The following is a 26,568-nucleotide window of genomic DNA, read 5'->3' on the forward strand; positions in this document are numbered from 1 at the left end:
CATGGGTATAACATAATTTGAACGGGAGGAGAGGGACGACGATGGTACTTGTCACAGCCACACATGAGTGATCAACTGCCAATATTGAACACACACAAGCACAGATATCGTCAGCTGACAACCAGAAGGACGCTACTGCATTCTACGATTTGAGTATACGTAAAAACAAAACAATCAATCTTCATGATATAGAAAGTTTACATAGTCAAAAGTGTATAGAATTAAAAGCATTGTTTCAAATATCGGGGGAAAAAATGCCTTTGTGGTTTTGATTTTTAACATTTTACCAAAATGAAAATAATTTGAAATTGACAACATAATGCAGAGGAGATCAAGCTCTACAATGTGATACCAATAACTCAATATCCCCCTAAATTGCAACCATGCCCTTCTGGTCCTCGCCAACGATATGTGCATACAATCTGATGAGGTGTAGCATATGAAATTCTGTGAAGTCCATAAAAGAAATGAAGTTTCTACTAATGGCTTTACAAGCTCTAATCAGCCACTCTACCAGTTACCTCCTCGAGGGAAGGAGGTTAAGGGATCATCGGCATTAGTTTGCCTGTTTGCAAAATAACTTAAAAAGTTGTGAATCTATTTGAATGAAAGTGGCAAGAAAAGTTGATTAAATTTTGGTAGTGCTCTGGGAATTTTTATGGATTTTTTAAGGGGATATTTATCTTTTGGCATATATGGTCATATCACATCAAGCACACTAAGTCAAAACATTACACCAACACACACACACAAAAAAGATAATTGTTGCACATGTTGCACCATAGACTTAGTGTCAAACACTACACCAAAGAATCACTGTCACACAGTACACCAGAGAATCATTGTTGTACACCAAGACCAGTCAGATCCAATGGGGGAAGGCTACACTGTACCTGACAAGTGCAGGTTTGACACGTGCCGGTGTCCCACGTGACCCCGTTGCTCTTCTTGCCCCACTCCTTGGTATTGCAGGCATGGGAGCAGCTGTTGGCGGCTGAACACCGACACTCGTAGGATCCCTCCGTGTTGACACAGAGCATGGTTCGATGGCAGGTGTTTGCTGTCTTGCACTCATCAATATCTGCATGAAAACAGGACAAGAGATGTATTCTTTGAGACAGTGTGGCCTGATATAAATTTTCATTGGGTGGAGTCACTATCATTATCAGTATCTTTACTATCATTATCAAGGTCTCATGCAGAGTAACCTTTGTCACCAAAGGTCTCTGTCCAGATCATCGTTCATCATCATCATCATCATCATCATCATCTTCATTACCATCAGCTCTATCGTCAATTCCATCATCATCTTTACCATGTCAATCATTATCACCATAATTTACCATCTTCAATAACATAATGAATATTGCCATGAAAATCATCATCACCACCATCTGCATCCTCACCATCATCATTACTACAATAACTATCATCATCATCATCATCATCTTCATCAGTACCACCATCACCACTATGAATAGCATCATCGTCATGCCTATATTCATTATTAACGTAATTTGTTATCATCATCACAAGCAGCAGCAGCAGCAGCAGAAAAATTAGTAGCAGCATTAAAGGCATCCTCGCTGTCAGCATATTGTTCACTGAAAGTAGAATACATTGATCATCTGACAGATGAGTTGCTTGTACTATTCAACAAATCATACAACTAAAGTAAGTGCACCAACACACATACTATATTTTTCAGTAATCTCTATTTCTGATTCCAAATGAAATTTTCACAATCACTTTTAAATATGTTAACACAAAAGATATGCATGTACATATCCCACATTTTCCTGTCATTTTTTTTTTTGAATTGCAAATATCTGACATTAGCAAGGATGGAGTTAACTCGTTTTGCGATAAAACTCTTCATCTAATTACCTTCACAGGTGATGCCGTAGTCAAGGTGTACTGTCGGGCTGGCGTACCCAGGCAGACACTCACAGTGGTAGCTGCCTGGGAGGTTCACGCAGCGTGACATACCCACACATTCGTGTGTTCCTGTGGCACATTCGTCCTTGTCTGCAGGAAACAAAGAGAGGAAAACTATGATAAACTACATGCTACTAACATCATGGCCACTCTTTTCTTTTCTCCAAACCAGCCCTGAATCTTTCATAGCAATAATCGTATTTCTCTAGGATGTCACTGATTTTTTTTTTCTTGGCAACACAACAAATTAATTCTTGTAGCCAGATGTTCTACCAAAAACAACTTTATTCTTAATTCTTTTGCATATCCAAAAATTCGAGAAATTCACATATATGCATATGTAAAATAACCATCTTGATCTTGATCTTTTTGTCAGAGAAAATTTCATGGTTTAGTATCAGCTGCTTGTGATTCTGAATAGAAAAGATGATCTGTTTAGACCCAGCATCGCAACATGGCCTACTCTGAACAATAGGAGTTGACACTACCACAGAGCAGCGAGAAGAGGGGAGAACAATTCCACAAAGACATCATCTGTGATGACACACGTGCCTAGCACCTCTCAGCTCCTCACTTGTGACTTTACCACTCACCTAGCTCACAGGCATCGCCTTCATAGCCTGGTGGACATTCACACACTGAGGGGCTGATACACACGCCTCCATTTTGACACACCTTGTTGCAGATGGCTGCAAGACAGAAAGAGAATGAGCTTATTCAGTAACTAATAACAACAATGCAAACCTAATATAATGATAATGGTACATGGAAATTACACGAAGCAAGAACAGCAAGTTAGGTGGACTGTCAAATTAGACACAGTAGTGACTACTATCATAGAAATTGCAGTAATTGCAGGAATAATGATTACTTATATTCATTCATAATTAATATCATAATTATTACAAAGATGTGACAACAAAAAATATGACAACTGCACAAATGAGCTACTGCAGTGATGATACTGTATACAACTAAATATGGAGTTGCAAAATAAATGGCAAGAGTACATAAACTGTAAGTGAGTCCTATGGGTTATAAAATCTGCCAAATGACAAAATGATCACAGGTACATGACCTGTCTGAATTTTAGCCCAGCATCTTTATGATAGTCCATGCTGAGAGTATACTCACGGAAGCAGTATGTGCCGTCGCCATGGTACCTGTTGCGACATGTGCATGTAAAGCTACCGTCTGTGTCTGTGCAGTCTGCGTCTTCGTGGCAGTTGTGGGTGCCAGTTGCACACTCGTCAATTTCTATAAAGAAACAATACATATGAATAATTTCATCATCATAAACTATCACATAAATGTGCAACAACAAAGGTTATTGAAAAAAAAAAATGTTGAACACCGGGAAAATTATGACAAGAAAAGTTACACGTTTCACAATATTTTGATGTCTAATGTCTGACTCTGCTGAAGTAACTTTCCAGACCCAAATTTATGTCAAACAACAACATTTTGACTTACGTCTGCAGGACGTGTCAGTGATCCTCTCGTAACCGTCGAGACAGTCGCAGCGGTAATCTCCCGGCATGTTGACGCAGACCGTGCCACCGTAGCAGTGGTGCTCCGGCTGGGCCTCCGTCACGGCGCACTCGTTGATGTCTGTGCAGTTTCCGTTCTCCTCGACGAAGCCAGTCGGGCAGAAGCACTGGTAGGAGGTCTGCGAACTCACACACACCTTGGGCGGGACGCAGTCGTGGGCGTCGCAGTAGTTGGTGCCTGCAGAAACAGAAATTTGAAGACATGGCTCAAATTTCGGCAACCTTTTCTCTTGTTTGTATAACAATGCTCTTGTTTTCACCTTCACACATTCTTATCCTGCTAGAAGAACGGCATTCCCTTTCATTGCTTCTGATATACTAATCCTAGATTACAATGACATCTAATCAAGCAACATCTCCACTATTCATGTTTTATGTACATTCTACCACACTTAGATTACTTCTTCTGTGTGACGGTACTATATTTTGACTTTGAAAAAAAAACATGTCTCAGTACTGATTTCCTTTTTTTCCTTCCCTTCCTTCATTCCTTCCTTTGTTCATTCGTTCATTCTTTTGTCAATTCATTCAGTACTGTCTGTGGAGAAATAAGTTCCAGAAATCAGGCAAAGCATGCAAATATTAAAGCATGTATCACTTCACAAAAACAAATACTATGCAGTGTACAGCAATGTCACAGAAGAGAATAATACTCTTTTTCTTTTTCTTTTTTCTTTTTTTGGCCACTCATCACTGACTGGTTGCAAGATTTGCTACTTTGGTGATTTCAGTCACATGACCTGTCCTGCTGTATGTATCTCTGTGTGTCCTATCAACACACTAGCAGAAATAAACTAGTAAAAACAAAATATTGTTTATTGCAGCTGTCACAGCAAAGGAAAGCTCGTGGGATCATGATGCAGATGGTCCATACATGGGTACTGGTATTTAGTTTGTATAAGTAATGAAGTATTAAAGCTTGTGGGGTTTTTTTCCCACACTTGTCTTCTTTGCCAAGGCAGTTTATACCCACTGTATCAAAACTCCACCGCATGAAGAATAGTGCCCATTAGGAATACAGTCCGTCTAAAGCAACCCGAGTAAAACAATGCTTAGCTAGGGTTTTCGACACCGTTTTGTCTCACCAGCCAAGCTTCTTATCTACACAGTTAATCCCTTGTACAAACATTGACCTATAACAGAAGAAAGTACTCCTTTGAATCCATACACGAGTGGCAAAATTGATCTAATTGGCAAAGGGTCTGGAATTCAGACTACCCTTATCTAGAAAACGGTGTCGAAATAATCCCCAGACCCGAGTTAGGAGAGATTTTAGACGTGCAACTCCTCCTCCAACTCGGGTTTGAGGATTATTTCAGCACCAGTTTGTAGATGTGTAGTCTACATCAAAGACACTTATACATTTGCGGCAGTGGAAATGCATTGCTGATGACCAAATTACTTCTTGTTGCATGATTGTGATGTGGGCATCGTAATTTTGTGTTAATTTTCTACCAAACACAAGCTGCACGATTTTTTTTTATTACGTATTAAAGAAAGTGCAATCTTTATTTGTGCAGGAATTTTTTTTTTCTCTGCAAGAGTTCTTTACCACTCTAGTCTAGGGATTGATTCAACACTGTTTTAGGGGATTGCAAGGTCTAAAACCTGAATTGTATGAAGAAATCATATTCTGAGAGGTGGGGAAGTCCCTTCCAACCTCCCCGGCATGTAGAAATGGCAGAGAGAATACTCATGACAACATAGCAACAGCAATGTGCGGCAAAGCACTCTGATGTGTGCATGCACCCATGCATGCAGTCATTTTACACTTGCCAGACTGAGATAAAAACAAAGGAGGGGGGGGGGGGGGTCTCTGTCATGAGAGAGCTAACCGTTGGTAATGCTGGGTATGGTAGTTAAATCCTAATAGGATTAGGATAGCAGCTTCTCTTGTGTAAACATTCAAAACGGTGAGTTCAATTTAGACGAGGTGTTCTCGTCATGCACTATGGGGTTTACCTGTGCAGAATTCACAGCAGCTTCCAGGGACAGTGAATCTCTCTGACACAGGACAGTCTGGGACAGGACAGAGATTACTGGCCAGTTCCTGCTGAAGTGTGATAGCGCCCCCATTCTGTGTCCCAACAAAGAGGAGAATACATATTATGTCAAACTTCAGTCATGCAAAGTTTTGGTGATGTCACTGCATTTCCAAAGAAATTGCTATATACTAATTACTGAATGCTATGGAATGTGCCATGGCTCATGAATGAAAAGAAAGGTAAGGTTTGTACAGGACATTTGTATATCATCTCTGACAATCTTTACAGTTTATTGCAATTTTAGTGAAGCAACAAAAGGTCAAGACAAACTGCCACTTTCAGATTGATCATTGGTTGTATTATTACAAAATTGCTGCTTACATCAAGTTATCAAGACAGTGAGCAAACAATTGGATGCTAAACACAACAGATGGCAATCTGATTTCAGGCAAATTCTTGTGATTAGGCTTATAGTCAACTCACATTGCACTGCTTGACTATACAGATGACATAAGCCCCACGGGTCAGCTTCTCCTGGTATTCCTCACCATGGTGATATGTCACTCCAGATACAGTGCAGTTACCTGTTGGATGTGGGAGAGGGGGTTAAGCATCAGAAGGGGAAAGATTTAAGTGTACCAATAGAATACCCTGAGTATTATGTTCGCTACATTTGTAGAATATTCTTGAGACATGCCCTCTGCAAAATTTTAGAATTTTTGTCACTCCAATTTTTATTCATTGGGGTTAAAATGTAAATTTTAAGGAGTATGCAAAAATAAAAATGACTTGAAACAGACTAGTGGATCATCAATTCTTTCAATCAAATAACCACGCTATCAATATTTTTTTCCAAAATATGCCTTGAACAATAGTGATATGCAATGCATGCACGCTATCGGCTACTGATCGACATGGAATCTCAATATCATTCGTAAAAACGAACCATGTGGCTAGAATGTGCACACATCAGTGCCGGCACTTACGGAGCAGAACATGAACTTGCAGAGCACAAGTTACAAATTGTTATAGAGATATGATCTGATTTATCGAAATATGACTACTTCAGGGGCTATCACAGGTGAATTATGGCTGGTTTGTTGTTGTTGTTGTTGTTGTTGTTGTTGTTGTTGTTGTTGTTGTTGTTGTTTGCATTCTGGTCGTATACAAATTTCCAGGGTATTGGTACACTTTAACTGATCAACATACAGTCTCATCTTAGTCCTTAAAGGTAGGGAATCCCATTTGCATGCCTTAAATGAAGAGTTGTATAAATACAGTGGTATGTTGAAGAGAGTATCATTTTAGAAACTCCCATAAAAAATTGAAAGTGGAAGGTAACATTTAGTACATTTTTTTGACCGTTAGATTTTGAATTGAATTTTTTTCGGGGCTCACCGTAAATTCCAGTACATTACTAGGCTACCTTTGCAGACCCATGCACCGCATGTGTGTCCATCATGTATATTTTGTGAAGAAAGTTCATCAACACTTACAAACAGTTCTATATACATTCTTGCCACACACTCTATATGTTATTACATCAGCTCTTGTACTTTTAGATTTGTGTTTATAGATAACAAATACAGAAGACTGCAACAAAAAGGCTTAAGTGTGGCTGACACACAGAACTACTGAGTAGTTGAGTTTTGTGCATCATTCAAATTTTAGATAACTGTTGACTTCCAAATTTCTAAGCAGTGGCCTAAGCAAGTCCCCTGAGGTTCGTATTTAATGTTTTGCTGCATTTTGGGAGGTCTGTAAAAGGTATCCCCTACCTTTAACATTTCATCAAGTTAACTTATGATTTCTCTTTCCCAGGAAACTAGGGGCTATCTTTTTCTCTTTTTTTTTAGCAGTTTAGTGTATGCAGAGCAAAATTACTTCGCATGAAATGATCACCAGGCTAATCAATGCCACAAATTCACGAATGGTCACCACTGATTGCAGAGTTACCATTATTGTAAAGTCACTATAGTTTTATGCCACGGGCCCAGATTTTCTTTTCCATAAACATGACAGCAGACTTTTATTTTCTCTAATGAAGATGAAAACAGGCCAAGTTGACACAATGTAGATCCGAGTCTAATTCTCGCTCATCTAAGGATCCACTGATATTTCATGTTATGACCTTTGTTGTGACTCATACGGCAATCAAAATTGCATAATTAAAGCCAAAATTCCACTTCGGTGCACATAATGGATACCACCAAATTTATTCATCTTCCATATTTGTGCTGCATTTCTTTCATGTGTATCACTGCTGAAAAATTGCACCAGTATCGTAAGTCAAGCCTTGGTCACAACCCGCATTTAAAGTCCATACGTTTTTGGTGGAGACCAAGGCATTCACATTTTTCTGAAAACATGGGGAGGGAGTGGCAAGAGCAGGGAGGGAGTATGTCAACCAATACTTTGTAGTATGAATCCGTAGCCTGAACGCAGCAAAAGTTCTTCGTGTCCTAGAAGTGCTACGGTGTGTCTGCATACTCAAAAATCCGTACTGAGGCGGTACTTACTACGTACGGATCCCCAACTTTTGCCCACGTTTTTGGAAGTAGACGGCACACACTTGCAAGTACTTCATTTGGTATCTGTGACTTCAAACATTGTCGTACTCCATTTGTGTTATTCTCTCCAGGGCATTGAGACTGTTACAGTAAATGCATGTGGGTATTGATGATGTTTTACTTGTTTGTTTTCTTCTCTATTCCATCACGTCGTCAACTTACGTCGGCACACAGGGCAGCAATCTCCATCTTCGTAGATAGGGTTTTTGCAGTACACTGGAGCGCAGGAAATTTGCTCACAGTTGACATGACCCTCCTGTATGTGTATGGGGGGGGGGTAGGAGGGAGTGGGGTGAAGTGAAAAAAGATAAGCACGTCACAAATTAAGCCTTTAAATATCTAACTTTTCACAGCGAGGACAAAATAATACAAAAGTAGGTCACATCAGGTCCTGGCTGGCTTTAATTGAGCAGAGGAACCTCGAGGAGACAAAGAGGAAAGAATTGAATCTGATGACTTGACAAATATTTATTGTTGCCCAGTTCTCTATGGGCAGAGAATGGGAGGAAGTTATAGTTAAAGCACACCCGAGGTCAGATTATTGACTCATCATAAATTCATAATACGGTGATGAAATTCTGGTCAGTCTGCGTGTGAATTTTAAAAACTTGAGCCAATTTACAATGACCTAGAAGAACAATCTACCAGAAGATGACGATTACTTTGATGAAGATGAAAAAATAAAGGCTACAGCTCTCGGAAAATCTGACCTGAAGCAGACAAATACATTCAAGCATGCAGTGGCTGTTTTAATGACTCTTTGTCAATTAAATCTATGTCTAAATTGTGTTCTCATCTTGCTTAACCCGTTGAGGACAAGTCCGAAGTATACCCGGGCAGGTGTCCATGGGAAATGTGTGTTGTAGCGAAATCAGTCCGTCCTAAATGGGTTAATTTTTATCCTTTATTGCTACTTAGATATACATGTAGTTTAATTCATTCAACTGCATGCATTCGAATCAACTATTCCTTTCAAGCACATTCTCTACTGGTATGCCAGTGAAAAAAGAAAATGGGTGAAAAAAAAATAATGTTTCAAAAAAAGTAAGGATGACCATCTCAAAAGCCATTTGGCAGCTGCAAGTAGTAATTTGATTTATGTAGACCAGTTTGCTAATGTATAAAGTTAAATTCATAGATATTTACCACTGTGGATTTAGTAAGAAGTTTTACCACCCAGCTTGATGTTAGTGGTGGCCTGATGGCCCAAGGCCACTTACATTTCATGTCAGTCTATCAAATTTTTTTTTAAATGGTTATCTTTTGGTGGCCCTATTGGGCAACTAAGATTCACAATGGATTGCTATGTTTGCTCTTATTTCAGACCACTATATTCATACCTACGAAGGCCACATAAATGTCAGATTTAAAAATTTTAGTGACCCAAAGCTGGCCACCAGATAAAAAAGTCAATATAGAGTCCTGCATAAACTTTATGCTTTGTAATAGGCCTACCAAGTACTTTGGAATCCAGATTGCATATATATATTACCTTGTTGCTATACGAGGCACACCTTTGACTAGCATCAGGCAAGTTTTCTGATATTTATTTTTAAACAGTATGCAAGAAATTTGATTGTTTTGGTTTAATAATAGGGGCATTCTGTCACATGAATGACATAGATATTAATCTACAGGGCTTACAACAGGCCTACAATATTGATATAAAGGTAAGATGAGTTGTGGGAGTGATCATGGTTGCACATGATTGAAAACTGAGTACACAGTAGCTCAAATTATCAGTGAGTTACGGGGAAAATATACACAAGGTTTTATTTTGTCCTTTCGTGAAAGTTCAATGAAAGTGATATCTGGAAAGACACAGAACAATTTGAATTGTGTGAATAGAGAGTGTGCAGGGACTTGGAGAAAATCTGCCACTTTCAGCCCTATTGATTGTTTGAATTGCCAATCTGTTTATGAAAGTTAATATTGTTACTGAAACTTTTCTTGTGTGTGAAAGCAGAGGGTTACTATAGGTGACCGAGTATATATATACCTATATATTTTTTTTTTCTGACAATGTTTCATGGGATCATAATATACTATATAATGCTGATTGGGTATACTCATTTTGCATGCTTTAATGACAATCTTTTTATCACTGGAGTTTTAACTGACTCATTCTCACATTTTGTATTGATCAAGTTACATTCTAGGATCATGTTCTATGCCTGACACTACATATGACAGGCTAATTGAATATTTCCTCTATTCCTATTTCTTTGGGTACACTTCCACTATTACTCTCAAATTTGTATAACTAGGGCGAAATTTTCTTGGCGAAGGTAGCTGAGCTACTAAGCTGGCACGAACATGTAATTATTCTCTGCAGAAAGAAAGCTGAAAAATCAACCAAGAGGATGATTCTTTTAAAATCTAATTGTATTCATTCAGATCTATACAATGACTTTTGTCCACTTTTTTCATATCATAATATTTTGTATATAAAAGGAAGAAATTTGCTGCACAGAGTGAACTGAAACAGTTCATGATAAATCTCATTGAACAAAGCCCAGAATGTCAAACTTTGGAGCTCTGCCATGGGGACATGAGGACATGGGCACAGTCCACCTTAGAAAAAAAAGTCTTGCCATCTCTCACCCTATTCTCCCCCCCCCCCCCCACCCCACTCTCTTGCCCTAGATGTTGAGTTCATGAAAGCCTTGGCTTTCATGAACTGCGGGCAGGCCAAGAGGTGACAGCTGTTCTGTGAACGCATAATTTTCGGGGCTCTTTGGTTTTTTTTTGACAAACGGCCAAGAATGGATAACATTGAGTATGACTTTCAAACCCTCCCATGCCATCCGATCTCTGATCTAAAACTTGAGGTAAAGCTTGATCTACAGTCCAACATTCATGCATTGTTTGTAATTTGTAGGTCGAACCCTCGCATCTTCCTCATGCATCAAATAGATATACAAGGATGGCGAAAAAATATACGACTCCTGTATACATATGTAATTGAATGATATGCAGGAGCAGATTAAAAGGGGAAAAAAAAAAGATACAAAAGATGACAACACACTCTCACTGTCAAGCATGAGAGCAAATCGAAGACTGGCTGTAACTTGAGGGAGAAAAATGTGGGCGTTAGCTGCTGAAATTTACTCCTCCCTCCGGGACGAGCGGCATACCTGGTGCCATTTAGCAGGTGCACTCCTGACTCTGTGGGGGTGAATTATATCCCACGGGGCTTATTTGTTGTTCTCAGGAGCCTAATGACACCATGCAAACCGAGATTGATTTGAGCGTGCCCAGGGCGTTTCTCCTTCCCTTAATGAACACCCACTCCCTTCTCATTCTCCCTTAAATTAAAAAACAAACCAAAAAAAAAGGAGATAAAGAAAAGATGTACGGCTGGTATATATCTGATGTTCGAGGAGTTCAGAGCATCGCTGGCAAAACAGGAATATGGCTTGTCAGACCTTGTTTCTCCACCACACCTCTCGTAAGTGTGCATCATCATCGCTCCCTACTGTAAGGAGTTGTAGGCTTGCCCGAGACTGGGTGGAAATCCGGCACACTTTCAGAGCATTGATTTTAAAATTTGCATTCTAGATTCACTCTCTTCTCGATGTCTTCCGCACCAACTTTACTTGATGAACACGCCAACGCATGTCAGGCGTTCATCTATCCCACAACACTTTCATCGCTCTTTGTCGGTTTGTTTCTAACTTGCTCTCTTTTATCAGTTACGAGTTCTGTTAGTTTGTTTACTTGTTGCTATTTCTTTTTTTACCAAAGTCAGAACTTGTCAGAACTATCTTTACTTTCTTTTGCTCTTATTTGAAGATTTGACAATTGCAGTAGCTACAACGCAGTAGACTGATTTCATTGTTTGCATTGTTTGACAGAAAGATATACGTGGCAGATACCCACCATACAACCTAATAACAGAATGCAAATTTGTAATAACATACCAGCATTGGAATTCCTTTCAATCAATAAATCATCTACTGTATATTTCGCGAGTCTAAATTTTCGCGAATCGGGAATTCCCAACGATTTCATGAGTGGTTAAATTCGCGATCGTGGAGTCCTGTACTGAACGGAGAAATGTACACATGTACGTCACATCCACATCAGGATCTGAGTCAATATTTTCGCGTGTCTTTGATTTCGCGAACAGCACCAGACTCGCAAAATTCGCCAATGATCAAAACCTCGCGAAATATTCGCTGTATACACTATTCATATGATAATCACAAAAACAAAGCATTCAAGTCAACAAGCACATTGCAATGCAAATGTAGTTATGAAAAGACTGAATGACTTTCTACCAAATTACTTTGAATCCCCCAAAAGGGCAGTCAAAGATTTTATACAACTTTTGCTGTTTACTTACAGAGCAGGTGCATGTCATACAATTGTCTTCCCACGTCTGGCCGTCTGTGTAGGTTTGTCCATTGTCGAAGCAGTCCTTCTGACAGTGGCAAGTCTCCAGCTCATTGATCCTTGCTTCAGCTACTTGGAACTGCAAGAGAGAGCACAGTTACTTTATACACCCATTCCATTCCAGTTCAATTTCATTTTATTTAACTTCAAGTTCATTTCATTTCAATTCATTTCATTTCATTCCACTTTATTCACCTTTTTAAAAATTTTGATTTTTTTTTCATTTGATTGCCTCAGCTACTTGAAACTACAAGAGAGAGCACAGTTACTTGACACACTCATTCTATTTCGATTTCATTTCATTTCTTTAAATTGCATTTCATTCAACTTTTTTTTAAATTCTCATTTTTCCCCCATTTTTTTTTGACACAGTTACTTGGAACTACAAGAGATAATAGAAATACTTTTCACAGCCATTCCATTCAAATTTCATGTAATTTTGTTTCTTTTCATGTCGATTACATTTCGTTTCATTTGTCATTTCATTTAATTTCATTCCACTGCATTTCAATTCACATAAAATTGCTTTTTTCACTTCACTTTCATAGCATTTCATTCCATTTTTTTTTTCAATTTCAAACTTTGTTTTACATTTCAACTTATTTTCATTTTATTTCATTCTGCACTTCATTTAATTTCATTTCAATCTCAAAGCAACAATGATTCAGTTCTGACAATCATTGCCTACACAAGGAGATCATCGAGAGGACCTCCGAAGGCAAATCATCATGGGTCGAGGAAAGTTTTTTTCAGGATGGGAGACTGTGAGACCAGGGAAATGGTCGAGGTCATTGGTACCCCCTTTGTTTTCTTTTCAACCAGTCAAAGAGTGTTCCATGGCCCCTGATCACGTTTGTAATATTGGTTCTACAGTCATTACATCAAACTAAATATCAGGTGACAGACAAACGAAACAAACATTTTACATAAAAAGCAGATAGGGACAGAAGAGATTTAAAGAAAATTTTCTTTCAATTAAGTCCATCTGAAGTAATTTCAAGATTGTATTGTCAACTTTGACTTTCCTTTTTCCCATGCACTGGATATTAAAGTTGTTGGATAGGATGGGACCTTGATAGAAGATCTTGGTGAACATGATAATTACCTTTAAACTTCTTTTAGAAGAGTGTGCCCAGAGCAATTCAACACCCACACAGCACACAACCACCACACATCACCATTAACTAATTCACCGATGGAACACACTAATTTGAGGTGTTCGATCACTGTCCCTTCTCTCCCTCTCTCTCTCCCTTTCTCATCCTGTCTCTCCCCCTTATTGTCGCTCTTTTTTCTCTCTCTCTCTATATATTTTGTTGGTACATTGGATCAAATGTCTGTCTGTTTGCTACATCTCTAATTTTGTCTGTATATTTTGTCAGTATGTTAGATTACACGTCTGTCTGTACACTTTCTCAGTATGTTGGGTTATATGTCTGTCTGTCTGCTATAACTCTCAATGTGTCTGTCTGTTGGTTGGGTCTGTCAGTATTTCTGTTAAGCTGTTTGTCTCCTCACTATCATGCCATCCCCCTCACTCTATTGGTTCATCTGCTTGTCTCTAATAATGATGATGATGATAATGATAATGATAATAATAATAATAATAATAATAATAATAATAATAATAATGATAATAAGTAATACTACTACTACCACTACTACTACTGATAATAATGATAATAATAACAATAATAATAGTAATAATAATAATCATTATAATAACATAATGCAGTTGATGAGCCACAAGGAAAGAAACCCTTGTCTCTCTCTCTGCCCGTCTGTTGTTGTTTTTTCTGTAAGTTTGAGTGTAATTTTAATCTCTCACCTCCCCCCCCCCCACCCCATCTCTCGCTCAAACTTATAAATTGTCATCTTCTACACTTCAAAGCAAGTATTTATTTATAGTCAAACCAGGAAACATGTGACTGTTGTTTATGCAACTCAGTTGGATTTCCACCTACTCTTACATATCAATTAGCTGCAGACAATACACTGCTGTTGATGTGCCACAAGGGTGAAAAAGAAATGTCCATGATCTATAGATACAGCTTAGGGTCTATCAGCTTTTATCTGAACATATATTATGTACTTCATATCATCTACAAATTAATACACATTTTATGAGTTAGTCAAATACCGGTCATTGATTGGACTTACTGTCAAACGTGAAAATGTGAAGATGGACCACTTTTCATGGATAGAACATCTTTAAAAATGGCAAACAATACCATACCACACAAAGATATTTATAGCTCCATTGATATAATACATTGTTTGTTTGTATTTTTTCTTTGGAATTCCACATGATGCTGAAAACTGAGCACACCGTGATTATCGCTGCAGCACACGGAAATGTGATTGTGGAAAGCAGTTTAATGACAATGAATTGTGCTGTGCAGTCATGCATTACGAAGACACCGATTTTCAACAATTGTGCATATGGTGTAGCTGTGGGCTGGGTGGTGATCTGATATTTATCAATGGCACTGGATACTGCAGAAAATTCCAATTGAAGGCATATACATGTAATACTCTCAAAGTAGTTATGACTATTCAATGCAATAACAGACAATCACTATTGTAGTCTGGAATATTTCGGATGTTGCAATGGCAGGGTCTGAAATGCTATGTCAGGGAGGTATAAGAAGTCCTGTGATCATGTCTTGGGGACTTGTAACCTCCCTCAACACAGTAAAACCAAAAACTTTGAAGAATTTCACAAGGAGTCATAGTTAATGATTTGCAATAGTAAAATGCACACCAAAATGTTTGTTTACACAAAGCATTGAATGCCAGTGGCAATTAGCAAAAGTTTCATGCCACGAAAAATGCCGTGGGCTACACCACGTGAAAGTTTTATGCTGCAAATGTTTCCAATTTTAAAGTTTGATCACGTCAAATCGTTCTCTGAGATTATTCTGTATGTTTTTGTCATAGACTTCCCTCTCCAGCCATTTGGCATCATTGTAAATGTAGCATATCCTTGCTCTAATCAATCAACTTTAAAAGAAAAGACTGTCCTCCAAAGTCCACTGTTTAACCTCTAAATTGTAATTATGTCCAGGGGAATTAGCACTAATAAAGATTCCTGTTTCCTGACAGCCAACTGGAAATCAAAAGGAAGAAGCATTGCATGGCTTGCCACAGCTACGAACCAAGGATGTTTGGTTTCACGTCCCACTTTTACTTTCAGCTATCCATAATGCTATTGTCACTTCCCAATTGAGACAGAATTATTCTCTGCCCACGATGAAAGATTAACCCTCTCTGTGCCAGAGAATTTGGACAGTGTGTATCATGCTATGGGGTTTTCTGTACCAATCAGCACTAAAAGCTTACAAAGGGTTAATCCAATGCTCATGAACTCCAACATGCACTTTTCAGAAGGCAATTAAAGTGTTCCTGTTTTTATATTGCCAATATAAACAGTATACTGTTATGCCAGCATTTTCCATAATTTATCCCTCAAGAGCATGAAACTTGCATCAATGCTATAATAAATAACTCATCAGTACTTCCTTCAACATTTCCATTACATGTCATGAAAATAAAAAGGGTGATGTAGCAATAGCATGCATGCACTTCACCTTCATTTGATTTTATGGACACAAAGAAAGATACTTGTGTCATGGTCATGGCCAACAGACAGACAGACAGACACACACACACACACACACACACACACACACACACACAAACGTGATGATACACACATGTTATTCACTATCCCCTTTAAATTCATATTTGAGGTTACAACAATTTTAAGTAGGGGTCAAAAAGAACTTTTAACAAAAAACAAACAAACAAACTTTACATGGCCTTCACAAAGAGTGACATCAGAACCGCCCACAGACACGCACAAAATTACTCTACATCCTGATATAATTAGGGATGGCCACTGTATTATATTTATAGTCTTGTTTACAGGTTGTAGGTCATGCTTTTCAATGAACATGGTATTTTGCTAAAAGGGAATGCCGTCAATTAATTGAAATTCTTTCTTTGTATATGAGGATTTACCCTGTAGACATGACATGTGATAGGGACTACCGGTAGTCTCTTCCAAGGCTGATGCCCTCATCAACCGGAAGGAGGAGGATGGAGATGGGGGGGGGGGGGGGGGGGGGAGATAAAATACCAGGGTCTGGGAAGTAGGCTAGCATGATAGCTGCATGAAAAACAGTTAACCTTGTACTTTCTGTGCCAAGAACAAAAGCGTGTCATATGTTTAAATGAACGTACTCTGGACAAACTGCAAAGAGGAAACTAGGTGGGTGCAGGACTGCGAAGATGATTTTCACTGTGTCGGCTGAACAACGTTTTTTCCTCTTTCTAAATTGCAATGGCACTTTACAAAGTAAATTTATCAGAGGGGTTCCATCCACAATAATGTCAGCTATATGAACAACAACAACAAAAACAACATTTTGAGCAAATGCTAGTCTTGTGGTTGTGATCTGTTTGAAAATATAAGAAATATAGTGATGAAGCGGTTGTGACATCACATTGTCTACAGCTCCCAACCATTAAGGTTGTGTGAGACACATTTGTGTCAATGAAGCGTCACATGTACACGATTTTATCGTTGACCCACGAGCGTAGAGACGGAAAATCTCGCTCTCTCATGACCATTGACAGATTTTGAATGAAGATTTTATCTTTACATTTCTGCAATCACTGGGCAAAAAATAAATCTGTTGTTGCCATAGCAACACGAGATGAAAAACTCAGAGCTACTTGGTAGTCACCTAGGTTCATATGACAATAGCCAACTTTACATTTACTTGAAATTTTAATACTCTTGTCTTAAAGGGGGAATAATTGTTTGCCTTCGTTCAGCCTGCTTTGGTCTACCAATACATGACCTAAGGAATGGGTGCTGGGGAACAGAAAGATAAAAGTTACTCTCCAGCGATTGACGCACGGAGAAGACTTCCTCCTTTTTTGCCCATTCTAACTGATACATCTCCACTGGGGTGAAGACAGTATGAAGATTTTGAAGGGGTGTATGTAATCTCATCTTCTTTACTCATATTGTCCCTATCCTTTGGGTCTTCTCTTTTCTCTCTTTTCCAGGAATGATCAAATATTACGGCCAACACTTTGAGTCATACATAATCTCCATCTTCACATGCAGCACAACTTTAATCACAGCAGCAAGTTGTCAGTTACTTGTCATCTGGCTGTGCATTGTACAGTGTCTCCTGTGAGTTGTCTGAGCTAGTGATTATATTACATAGTGTCAACAGCGCTCCATTTTTGGCTTCTTTGGCCTCAGACCAATATTATGCTTCCTCGTTATTAAGCCTCAACAGCCAAATGGTCAATTGTGCTGTCTTCCTCTTTCCATTTTATTGCACTTTTGGAGGTTCCATTACTGAATCTACTGTCCGTTCACCTGGTAACCATTTGTTGCGATTTTTTTACAATGTTGTTTCACCTCATTTGCAAAAATTAGTTGCCGTTATCTTCTGGGACATTACGAGCTGGGGGAGGCAGAATCTCACTTGAGAGCTTCTTGCTGAAGGTCAAAATAGCACTTGACGTGACAGACAAAAATCACATCATTGACCACGCAAAGACATCTCAAGTACTGTCTCAAGTACCATACAAAGCAAGCACCTTCCATTCATGGCTAGCAGGAAGCTGTCGTAAGATCACGAAAGATATTCAACAAAAGTAGAAAAAGAGAAAAGACATGCAGATTGACAGACAGACACAGAAATACAGACAGGTAGACAGACAGGCACACACACACACACATACAAACAATTACAGAGACAAACAGACAGACAAAGAAATGCAGATGGGAGACAGACAAATGGGGACGCGCACACACATACACACACACGAACACACACACAATCACTGAAAACAACAAAAAGACAGACATAAAGACAATATAACTACACACATGGGAGACAGACAGGAAAACAGACTAAACAGACAACGACATACCTTCATCTCCATCTGGTGCAGCCGGTTCTCTAGCCTGGTGATGGTGTCGACCATGGTGTGGTACTGGGCGCACGTGGGACACGACCGCCCCATCATCGGACACTGGGCGATGTAGCCTTGGGCGGTGGCGATCAGCTTCACATCTTGGAGGGTGCCCTGCAGCAACGGGGTGGAGGGGGGACAGAGTAATCAACTCTCAAGGATGGGTGCAATTAGCATTCATGAGAATGCAGTTGCGTAACACAATTATGCTCAAAGTGATATATCTGTGCTACGTATTCATCTATACAGTACTTTCATGACACCAGAGTTCTCTTGGTCTTATTTATAATTCAGTTTAGCTTCAAGTAGGACAGACAGTAAATGGAACAGAGGCATTGGGAATTTGTTCAAGTATTATCGTGTCACTGCCATGAATTGGTTCAAATCAGTGGTAATGTCACTGCCTAGTAAGTACATAGGACATGCAGGTGATGAAGGTTCAAATCCCAGGCTAGTTCGTTTTTTTTTTTTTTTTTTCACGTGATATTAACAATACAGATAGAGCATACAATCTTTATTTACAGAGAGTAACAGCAAAAAAGAAAACCTTTGCAAGAAATGTTTATTTTCTAATCAAGTAAACTTCTACTCAGGTAAATTTCTAATCATACGTTGACTTTCAATATAATCATGGTAAATATTTTTCTATCTATCTTTTGTATCAAAAACTGATAGAAAGAGAGATTTCACTGAATTTCATACACAGGGAAAGTATTTGGAGTTGCCAATTTGTGGTCGATTGATCACAACTTCAAAAAATCATAATTTTTTCACTTTACATCAGAACTGCAAAAATTTTCAATGACTTGTTCCTCTCATTTCACTCCTTCTCTTCGCTTTCAATAAGCTGATGTTCAAGGTGGAATTCTCCTTTAAGGCACACAGTTACATCTTTCATGCTTACTTTGAAATAAGTGCGGTCTGCACGCTGACCAACATAGAAGGTCAGTCCGGGCTTGCTGAAGTCCAGATCTGGGATCCTGATCTGCCTGGTGGTGTTCTCCTGGCAGTCGACGGACAGTTTCAGCTGCGGCCCACTGACCGACACGGCTATCTTGAACCACTGGTCAGCCACGAATGGGTATGGTATTGATTCCATCTGGATGTGACCGTCGTGGGTGTAGTAGAAGCGGAACTCTCCATTCCTTGTACTGGTGAACACCTCCAGGTACCTGTCAAAGCACAGAATTGACATTCAATTTGCCCATTACTGCCATCAACTTTGCAATTCATATGTGCAGAATGTTTTTTGGGTTTTTTTCCCCCCATACCTACAATCATTCACTACAGCATACTCACATTTCATATGTACAAAAAATCCACATTCACAATTCAATCCAAGTTTTTCTTTTAAAAACTTGTTCGGGAGCAGTAAATAATTTGACATTATGCGCATCATGTCAGCAAAAAAGAAAGAAAGAAAGAAAGAAAGAAACAACAACAACAACAACAACAAGAAAACAAGTATAGGCCCACATACAATGTATTATCTAAGTTTCCCGCCCCTATTACAGATATTTCCTCATAAATGGACTGAAATTCAGAGAAACGCTAATGGGATTAAGTACTAAAAGCAGAATGCAAATCCTACCAATCAATTAATCTCGCTGACATTCTAATCCTCTATGACGGTAGCAAACAGCTGTTTGTTCTCATGGGAGATCAAATCCAAGTGGTATTGCATTTTTAATTGAAACCACACATCCATGGAGCTGCTCTCTTCACGGTAGTGATTCCTTGCCTAACATAAAACCATAAACCTGCGAATTTTATGCATTTTTTGATGCAATACTTTGTCACAGAGTCTGGTCTGCAACCAGTCAGAGCATATCAAAGATGACTATTTCTGTCCCTTCCGCTTTTGAAAAAAAAAAAAAAAAAACTATCGAGTGGGTACAAATTCTACAACAATTCTTGCCTGGACATAATCTCTTGCACCTATACAGCCACCAGTGCACACTGTATATTGTATGTCTTAAAAACAGATAATGCACCACATATTTTGCTGTAATCTCAATGTCAAGTAATCCACAATATGATTGACATTTGCAAAATCAATGTTAACCAATACATGTAAGCAATATGTACAGGTACTGCCTAAGAGATGCATGATTTTTAGTTGGCAACACCCTTGCAGTTCTCAATTGTAACTTTAGTTATTTCATAAATCAAATCATTTTGTTCATCTAACTAGACCTAACTTTGAAAAAACAAAACAAAACAAATCAGAAGGTTTGATTGAGAGAAGACACCAGTATTAAAGCACTTATTCCGCATTAAAGGACATTAGGTTTTTGGTGGGTTTTTTTCTTTTCTATTTTGCTCTTGTTTTATTTTTGGACTTTGACTTTTTTTCTCAAGAGACAGGTTGCAAGTCTTCTCTTGGAGCTGCCTGAAGTGCCTGTACATTCTCTGAAAACATGGAGCAAAGAGCACTTGATGATTCATTCAAGGTGTTGATCGATGCAACAAGAGTATCAATGCTCTTTTGACAAAGGATTACTGCTACAGCCACAGGTGGCAGGGAATTCATGAGGGAATAAAGTAAAAAACCAAAGAGAGATAGATCAATATTTGGAGAGATATAAAGATGAACAGATACCGATAAACAGAGAGGTACTGCAGGAAGATATGAATGGGAAAAAATAAAAGATAAGAGGGATGGAGAAGGAGAGAAAAAGAAGAGGAAAGAAATACTTTGAAAGAATAGAAAAGGGAGGGAGAGTGGAAATGGGGGTTGGGGGAGAGAGATCAGCTCAGTAATTTTAGACTTCCTTTCTGCATCTATAGGGGCATTACAGATGGGCACTTTACCTGTGTTGTATGAACTGTGATTGTACATTATCAATGTTGTCCCACTTCTGTGTGTAGTGTCGGTATAGATCAAAGTATTCGCCGATCACTAATATTTGATCATGCAGGTTAAACAGCCCATTAAAAAGGTTACCTGCGGGTATTCAGCGAATAAAAAAAAATACCGCCTAATATCCAACAAATATGATACAAATGTGCAATCTTGCTTTTGTGCTTAGTGTCGATGACATACATAAAAATATATGGCAAGTCAACAAACAGCACGCACCTCCTTCACACACGCACACACAGATCGAAGGAAAGCTTTTTTACTCCTAACCTGAGCAGCTATGGGATCCCACTGCCTTTTTAAGTGGATTGAATTATTAGTGCAATCATTTTGCAAGAGATTTATGATAGCCATTTGCAAAAATTGCACTTTCACACACCAATGCCCTATTCAAATTGCTCCCCTTTCAAGATCCAGTTTGGTTTTGTTTTATCGCTCTTACAGATCATCAGACAGAAACTCCTGATATAGGCCCTACATCACCAATTAGATAATTGGGATTCACACTGGAGGCGGGTCCACCCACATCACAGATTTTAGTACCAGTGTTGTTGGTTTTTATCCCCTTTCTCTTCCTGTTCTTTTTTTTTTATTAAAAAAAGAAAAATCTCTGAGCAGACCAGGAAGAGAGACAGGAAAAACACGAAAGGCTAATGAAGGCAACACGATAAGGTCGTGCTAAAATGGCTCGTCACAGAAAACTGAAACCAGGCCACGTGTGATGACCATTCAAGGCAAAAATGCACACAGTAACAAGAAGAAGCACTGATTGACCATATACTATAAATCCAGAAATTTTTGCGTGCATGAAATTTTCGTGAATTTTGTGAGGAGTCAAGATTTGCAACAAAAAAAAAAAGCATGTGGAAGTCCTTTATACTCTACACTATATGCACTGAATGCCAGTAGCATTTCACGAAAATTTCATGCCACAAAAAAGGCCGTCAGCTCCAATTCGCAAAAATTTAATGCTGCAAATATTTCTGGTTTAACAGTATACAACAATATTTATTCATATTCTTGCAAATTTTCCACTTGCTTTTTTTTTTTTTTGTTAGGAAAGGGAGCTAATCAATTAACTCCATTAAATTCTGATGTCATGCACGGCCATATTTCAGTGGTCAGTATCGTATCATGTGCCCATCGCCATTTTTGTCTCAGTGTTCTTCCATCCTTTCATCTTTACCATATTATGCTCTTCCCATTACTGCCTTGCTCTTCCTTTCTCCTTCTCTTCATCACATTCTTCATTTTATCTCTCCTTCTCTCTGGTGTCACAATCACAATCAACTCTGTGTACATCACTGTACTTTAAGAGTCCATGTTTATTTTTCAAATTCAGAAATTTATAATTTTCAAACGCCTGAAAATTATGTGTTATACGTATTCATCGTCTGCTATTTATTAGGGCCTGTTGCCATGATGAAGTGCATATTCTTTTCAGTAAATCAGTAAATATCATTCTATTCATTGGTGAGATGAGTCATCCCAGGCTCTGATCTGTAGAATGTCTTGAAGAACATAACCATACAAATTCAAGAAATTGAGCAACGTAGCGTATATCGTAATGTGATCCTCGCATGTGCGTATAATAGTCTACACCCTGTGCCTACCACTCACTAGATGTATTGACTTTTCTGCAAAGCAACAAAATTAGGATCATGTCACTGAAACCCCCCCCCCCCAAAAAAAAAAAAAAGATTACTTGACATGAAAAAGAAGAAGCAAGAACTCAAAAGTCAAGACTGTTAGCCTTTTTATAACGCCAGGAGTTGAATAATGTGACAAAGAGTTACAAACCTGACCTCATTAGTCTACACCTTGGTACTAGTAATGGTCTGTCACTGACAATCATATTTGCAAATGACTGGAGAATGAAAAACTTTGATGGGCTTTCACAGTAATACAAAAACTTGTTTGTAATAATGTATCAGAAATCCATTTCTAATCAGGTTTAAAATTACAGAGTGTTTACCCATTTGATTGGTCTCTTTGCCATCCACACTATCTACAATAAATGGCATTCCATACAACGTCTGTGTAACATATATGCGCTGATACTATGGTACATAATCATATGCATATGCATGGGTCAATGTGAAACTGTGAATACAAGGTCAAGCTAAGCTCCACCCAATCTATTGTGTTCTGCAGGTCACACAGTTCATATTATCGAACACACACCCAAATAATCGAAGAGTAAAATGTGATTGGTGTAGCCCTCCTGATCATGATTGACCATACATGATATGAGAAACATGCTTGGGGGAAAGATGATTCCATTACATTTACTAACTTTAACAAAATAAGGCTTACTTGGTTGGCATCAAACATGCTTGTAAACATGTCCACAAACTAGTTCTTTGCCAATTTGAAAGGGCTCCTTATCTTGCAGCTGTGTGAGTACTGAGTAGACTTCATAAAGTCAATTAGGTCTCGGCAAATTCTCACGGGTATCAATTATACACATGCTTCTTGTCCACAAGCACTTTTATGATGTGAATCCTGTCCTGCTGTAAATTCCATAACAAAACATGCTGGATAGATAAACGTGGATGAAAATAGCAATTAGAACTTGATCTTTAAAGGGATGGTTTAGTTTTGGTCTAGATGGAAGATTCAAATTTTACTTTAGCTTTTTGCACGATTATTAGAAACCGCTTTAGCATGCAATTATATGAGGAATTCAAAGTTTATGTGCTGAAAATCAGTTTTGAAATGAGAGAGAGACGTCCAAAGACAAAGTAATACGAAGTGGTCCGAACAAAAGGTAGGTCCCACCATTTATCAGGAAAGTTCTCTTTGTTTATGAATATCTCAGTCATTTCAAAACCAATTTTCATCAAATAAACTTTGAATTCCTCTTCAAACTGTATGCTCTTGAATATTATAGGAGGTTTTTCATCATCTCACAAAAAGTTGGAAACCCATCTCAACAGACAAGATACCATGATGGCATCCCTTTAAGGTTATCCTATGAAACAACCAATCCTCTTTATTCACACAGCCGCCTTTTGCTCTCATCAAAGAAAATAATCATTACTATGGTCAAAAGTGCTAAAAGTCACACAAATTTTAAAGGAGGATTCAATTCATTAAAAAAATCCACACACAAAAACAAAGCCTACAAAAAAGTTATCAAAAGAATGAGACAAAAAGAACATAGTTTATGTTTGTATCATACAGAATTAATCTCTCTCTCTCTCTTTCTCCCGGTGTGACCTAGCCTTCTTGTGTGATTTACCCTATTTGCCATATGAAAACAAAATGACAAAGAAAGGAAGGGGGCGCACACACACACACACACACACACACACACACACACACAAAGCATAAATGTCACAACTTCATCTGCCTGTTTCTGAAAATCACAAAGGAAACCATCTTTTACACTCAATTTATATCCAGAACCACCTAACTCAATTTTGATATGTACCTGCATCCATTTGACACAGGGGAAAAATCCAAACCCTTGACATGGCTTTGCATGTGTTGAGAAGTGTAATGCTCTTTTTGTACCCACCAGTTGTGTCAAAGGCACAGGACCCAACTTTTGGTATGTCATTTCTCTCTTCAGTATTCAATTATTGTATGGTTTGCAACACTCATGATTTGCTGATCGAGTAGTACTATTACTAGGGCATTGACCAAGGACAATAGCATGTTATATCAAGTACACGTATTACATAATGCTTACTACAGGTACAGACTTGTAATTAAATGCAATTTGACACCTGAATTTCAATAACACTGGTATGTACACACACTGACAACACACACGGCAGGCAGTGCTGGGCACTACTACTTATATCACACCATACACTAACACTCTAGACTAGCAGATTATCATCAACATTAAATTAAAACGCGAGCCAAGGTTCTTGTCTACTTGAATGCCAGTGGCAATTTGCAAAAATGTCATGTTGCGAAAGAGGTCGTCAGCTCCAATTCACAAAAATTTCAAGCTGCAAATATTTCTGGTTTATATACAATACCCATTTAATACAGTGCATCACCAGGGTCTGACATTGTTGGTGGTCCTGGGCTACTAAAAATTGATATTGGCTCACCAAATTTCCAAAAAGGCTATCTTTTGTTGGCTCGATGAGGCAGCTAAAATTCTAAATTAATTTGTGTATTTCTTTTGACATTGGGCCACTAAATTTCCTTTTCAGGCCACCAAATTTTCAAACTGAAAGATTTAAGTGTCCCAAACGGGTTACTAGATAATAAAAGTTACGTTCAGACGGGAGCCCTTAACCTCGAAGTTTCCTAACTTCGAGGTTAGAGCTTGTAGTTAGGGACCGTGAAGACGCACTCGTAGTTAGCAAACCTCGAGGTTTGCTCGATGTTTCGAGCCACGAGAAATCTTATGGTTAGCGCTCTAACCACGAGCCGCGGGGGGTCCCCACTCGTAGTTAAGCACCGTGTGGACACAAAAAACAACGAACTCGAAGTTAAGAGTGACCTCGCCGTAAACTCCAGCCCCCCACAATTTCCCTCTGCTTCCGGGTCAACCTCCCAAACGTACACCACAAATACACGACACGTGAAAAACCTATGACGCACGACACAACAACATCATCTTTTCTTCCCATGCGCTTGATCTCTGAAACTGAACACGTCGAACTCGCTACTGTATTCTATATTCTTCTCCGACGCTAAAAAAGAAATGTTTTCTACGAATATCTTCATAAAGGCATAAAGTCATCAGTGCAGTGCTATCTCTGCATATTATGACAGAGAAAAAGAGTACCTGTAAGCGAGTCCGACAGGGTTGGACTAAGGAATAAATAGACGCCTTGTTAGCAGTGTGGGCTTAAACTTCCGGTTTTGTGGTTTTAACATCGAGTGGGACCCATTCGTAGTTACGGGGGGCAGAAGCTTAACCTCGAAGTTTCGTAACCTCGAGGTTACGATTCGTCGTGTGGACACACGTCGTAGTTAGGGGGCAAGAGCTAAACCTCGAGGTTTCCTAACCTCGAGGTTAGGGCCTGCCGTCTGAACGTAACTAAAGTTACGATCAAGCCCTGATTTTATCACTGCTCTATTGTTTAATTTGTAGGGCCTACACTAAAACTAAACACAAGCACATATCACTTACCGTGATCTACCCACAGTAATGGACAGGATGCTCCCACTATTTCTCCTTCCTTGCTTCACCGTGGCGATGAAAGTGAACTCCGGCATTGGACTTGACAGCAGGTTCTTTAACTTCTGGTACGTCTGCTCATTGACCTCTATCATTCTTGTTTCTCCTA

The 26,568-nt window shown here is 38.8% G+C and overlaps 1 protein-coding gene across 1 annotated transcript in view; it reads right to left on the bottom strand.

Moving 5' to 3' along the window:
- Positions 1-26,568, bottom strand: part of LOC139725330 (protein kinase C-binding protein NELL2-like) — a 50,950-nt gene that overhangs the window by 2,705 nt on the left and 21,677 nt on the right. The window contains exons 3-14 of the mRNA XM_071636417.1: positions 26,412-26,565; positions 19,349-19,616; positions 18,403-18,558; positions 12,392-12,520; positions 8,206-8,299; positions 5,957-6,057; positions 5,451-5,565; positions 3,412-3,666; positions 3,073-3,195; positions 2,532-2,627; positions 1,888-2,028; positions 894-1,081 (exon numbers count right to left, since the gene is read on the bottom strand). Coding sequence (XP_071492518.1) covers positions 894-1,081; positions 1,888-2,028; positions 2,532-2,627; positions 3,073-3,195; positions 3,412-3,666; positions 5,451-5,565; positions 5,957-6,057; positions 8,206-8,299; positions 12,392-12,520; positions 18,403-18,558; positions 19,349-19,616; positions 26,412-26,565 — 1,820 coding nt within the window. The remainder of the gene's footprint in view (positions 1-893; positions 1,082-1,887; positions 2,029-2,531; positions 2,628-3,072; positions 3,196-3,411; positions 3,667-5,450; positions 5,566-5,956; positions 6,058-8,205; positions 8,300-12,391; positions 12,521-18,402; positions 18,559-19,348; positions 19,617-26,411; positions 26,566-26,568) is intronic.

The sequence above is a fragment of the Diadema antillarum genome, unplaced genomic scaffold (assembly GCF_040938485.1).
Source record: "Diadema antillarum isolate AM-2024a unplaced genomic scaffold, OU_Dant_1.0 seq00000035_RagTag, whole genome shotgun sequence".
NCBI classification, from domain to species: domain Eukaryota; kingdom Metazoa; phylum Echinodermata; class Echinoidea; order Diadematoida; family Diadematidae; genus Diadema; species Diadema antillarum.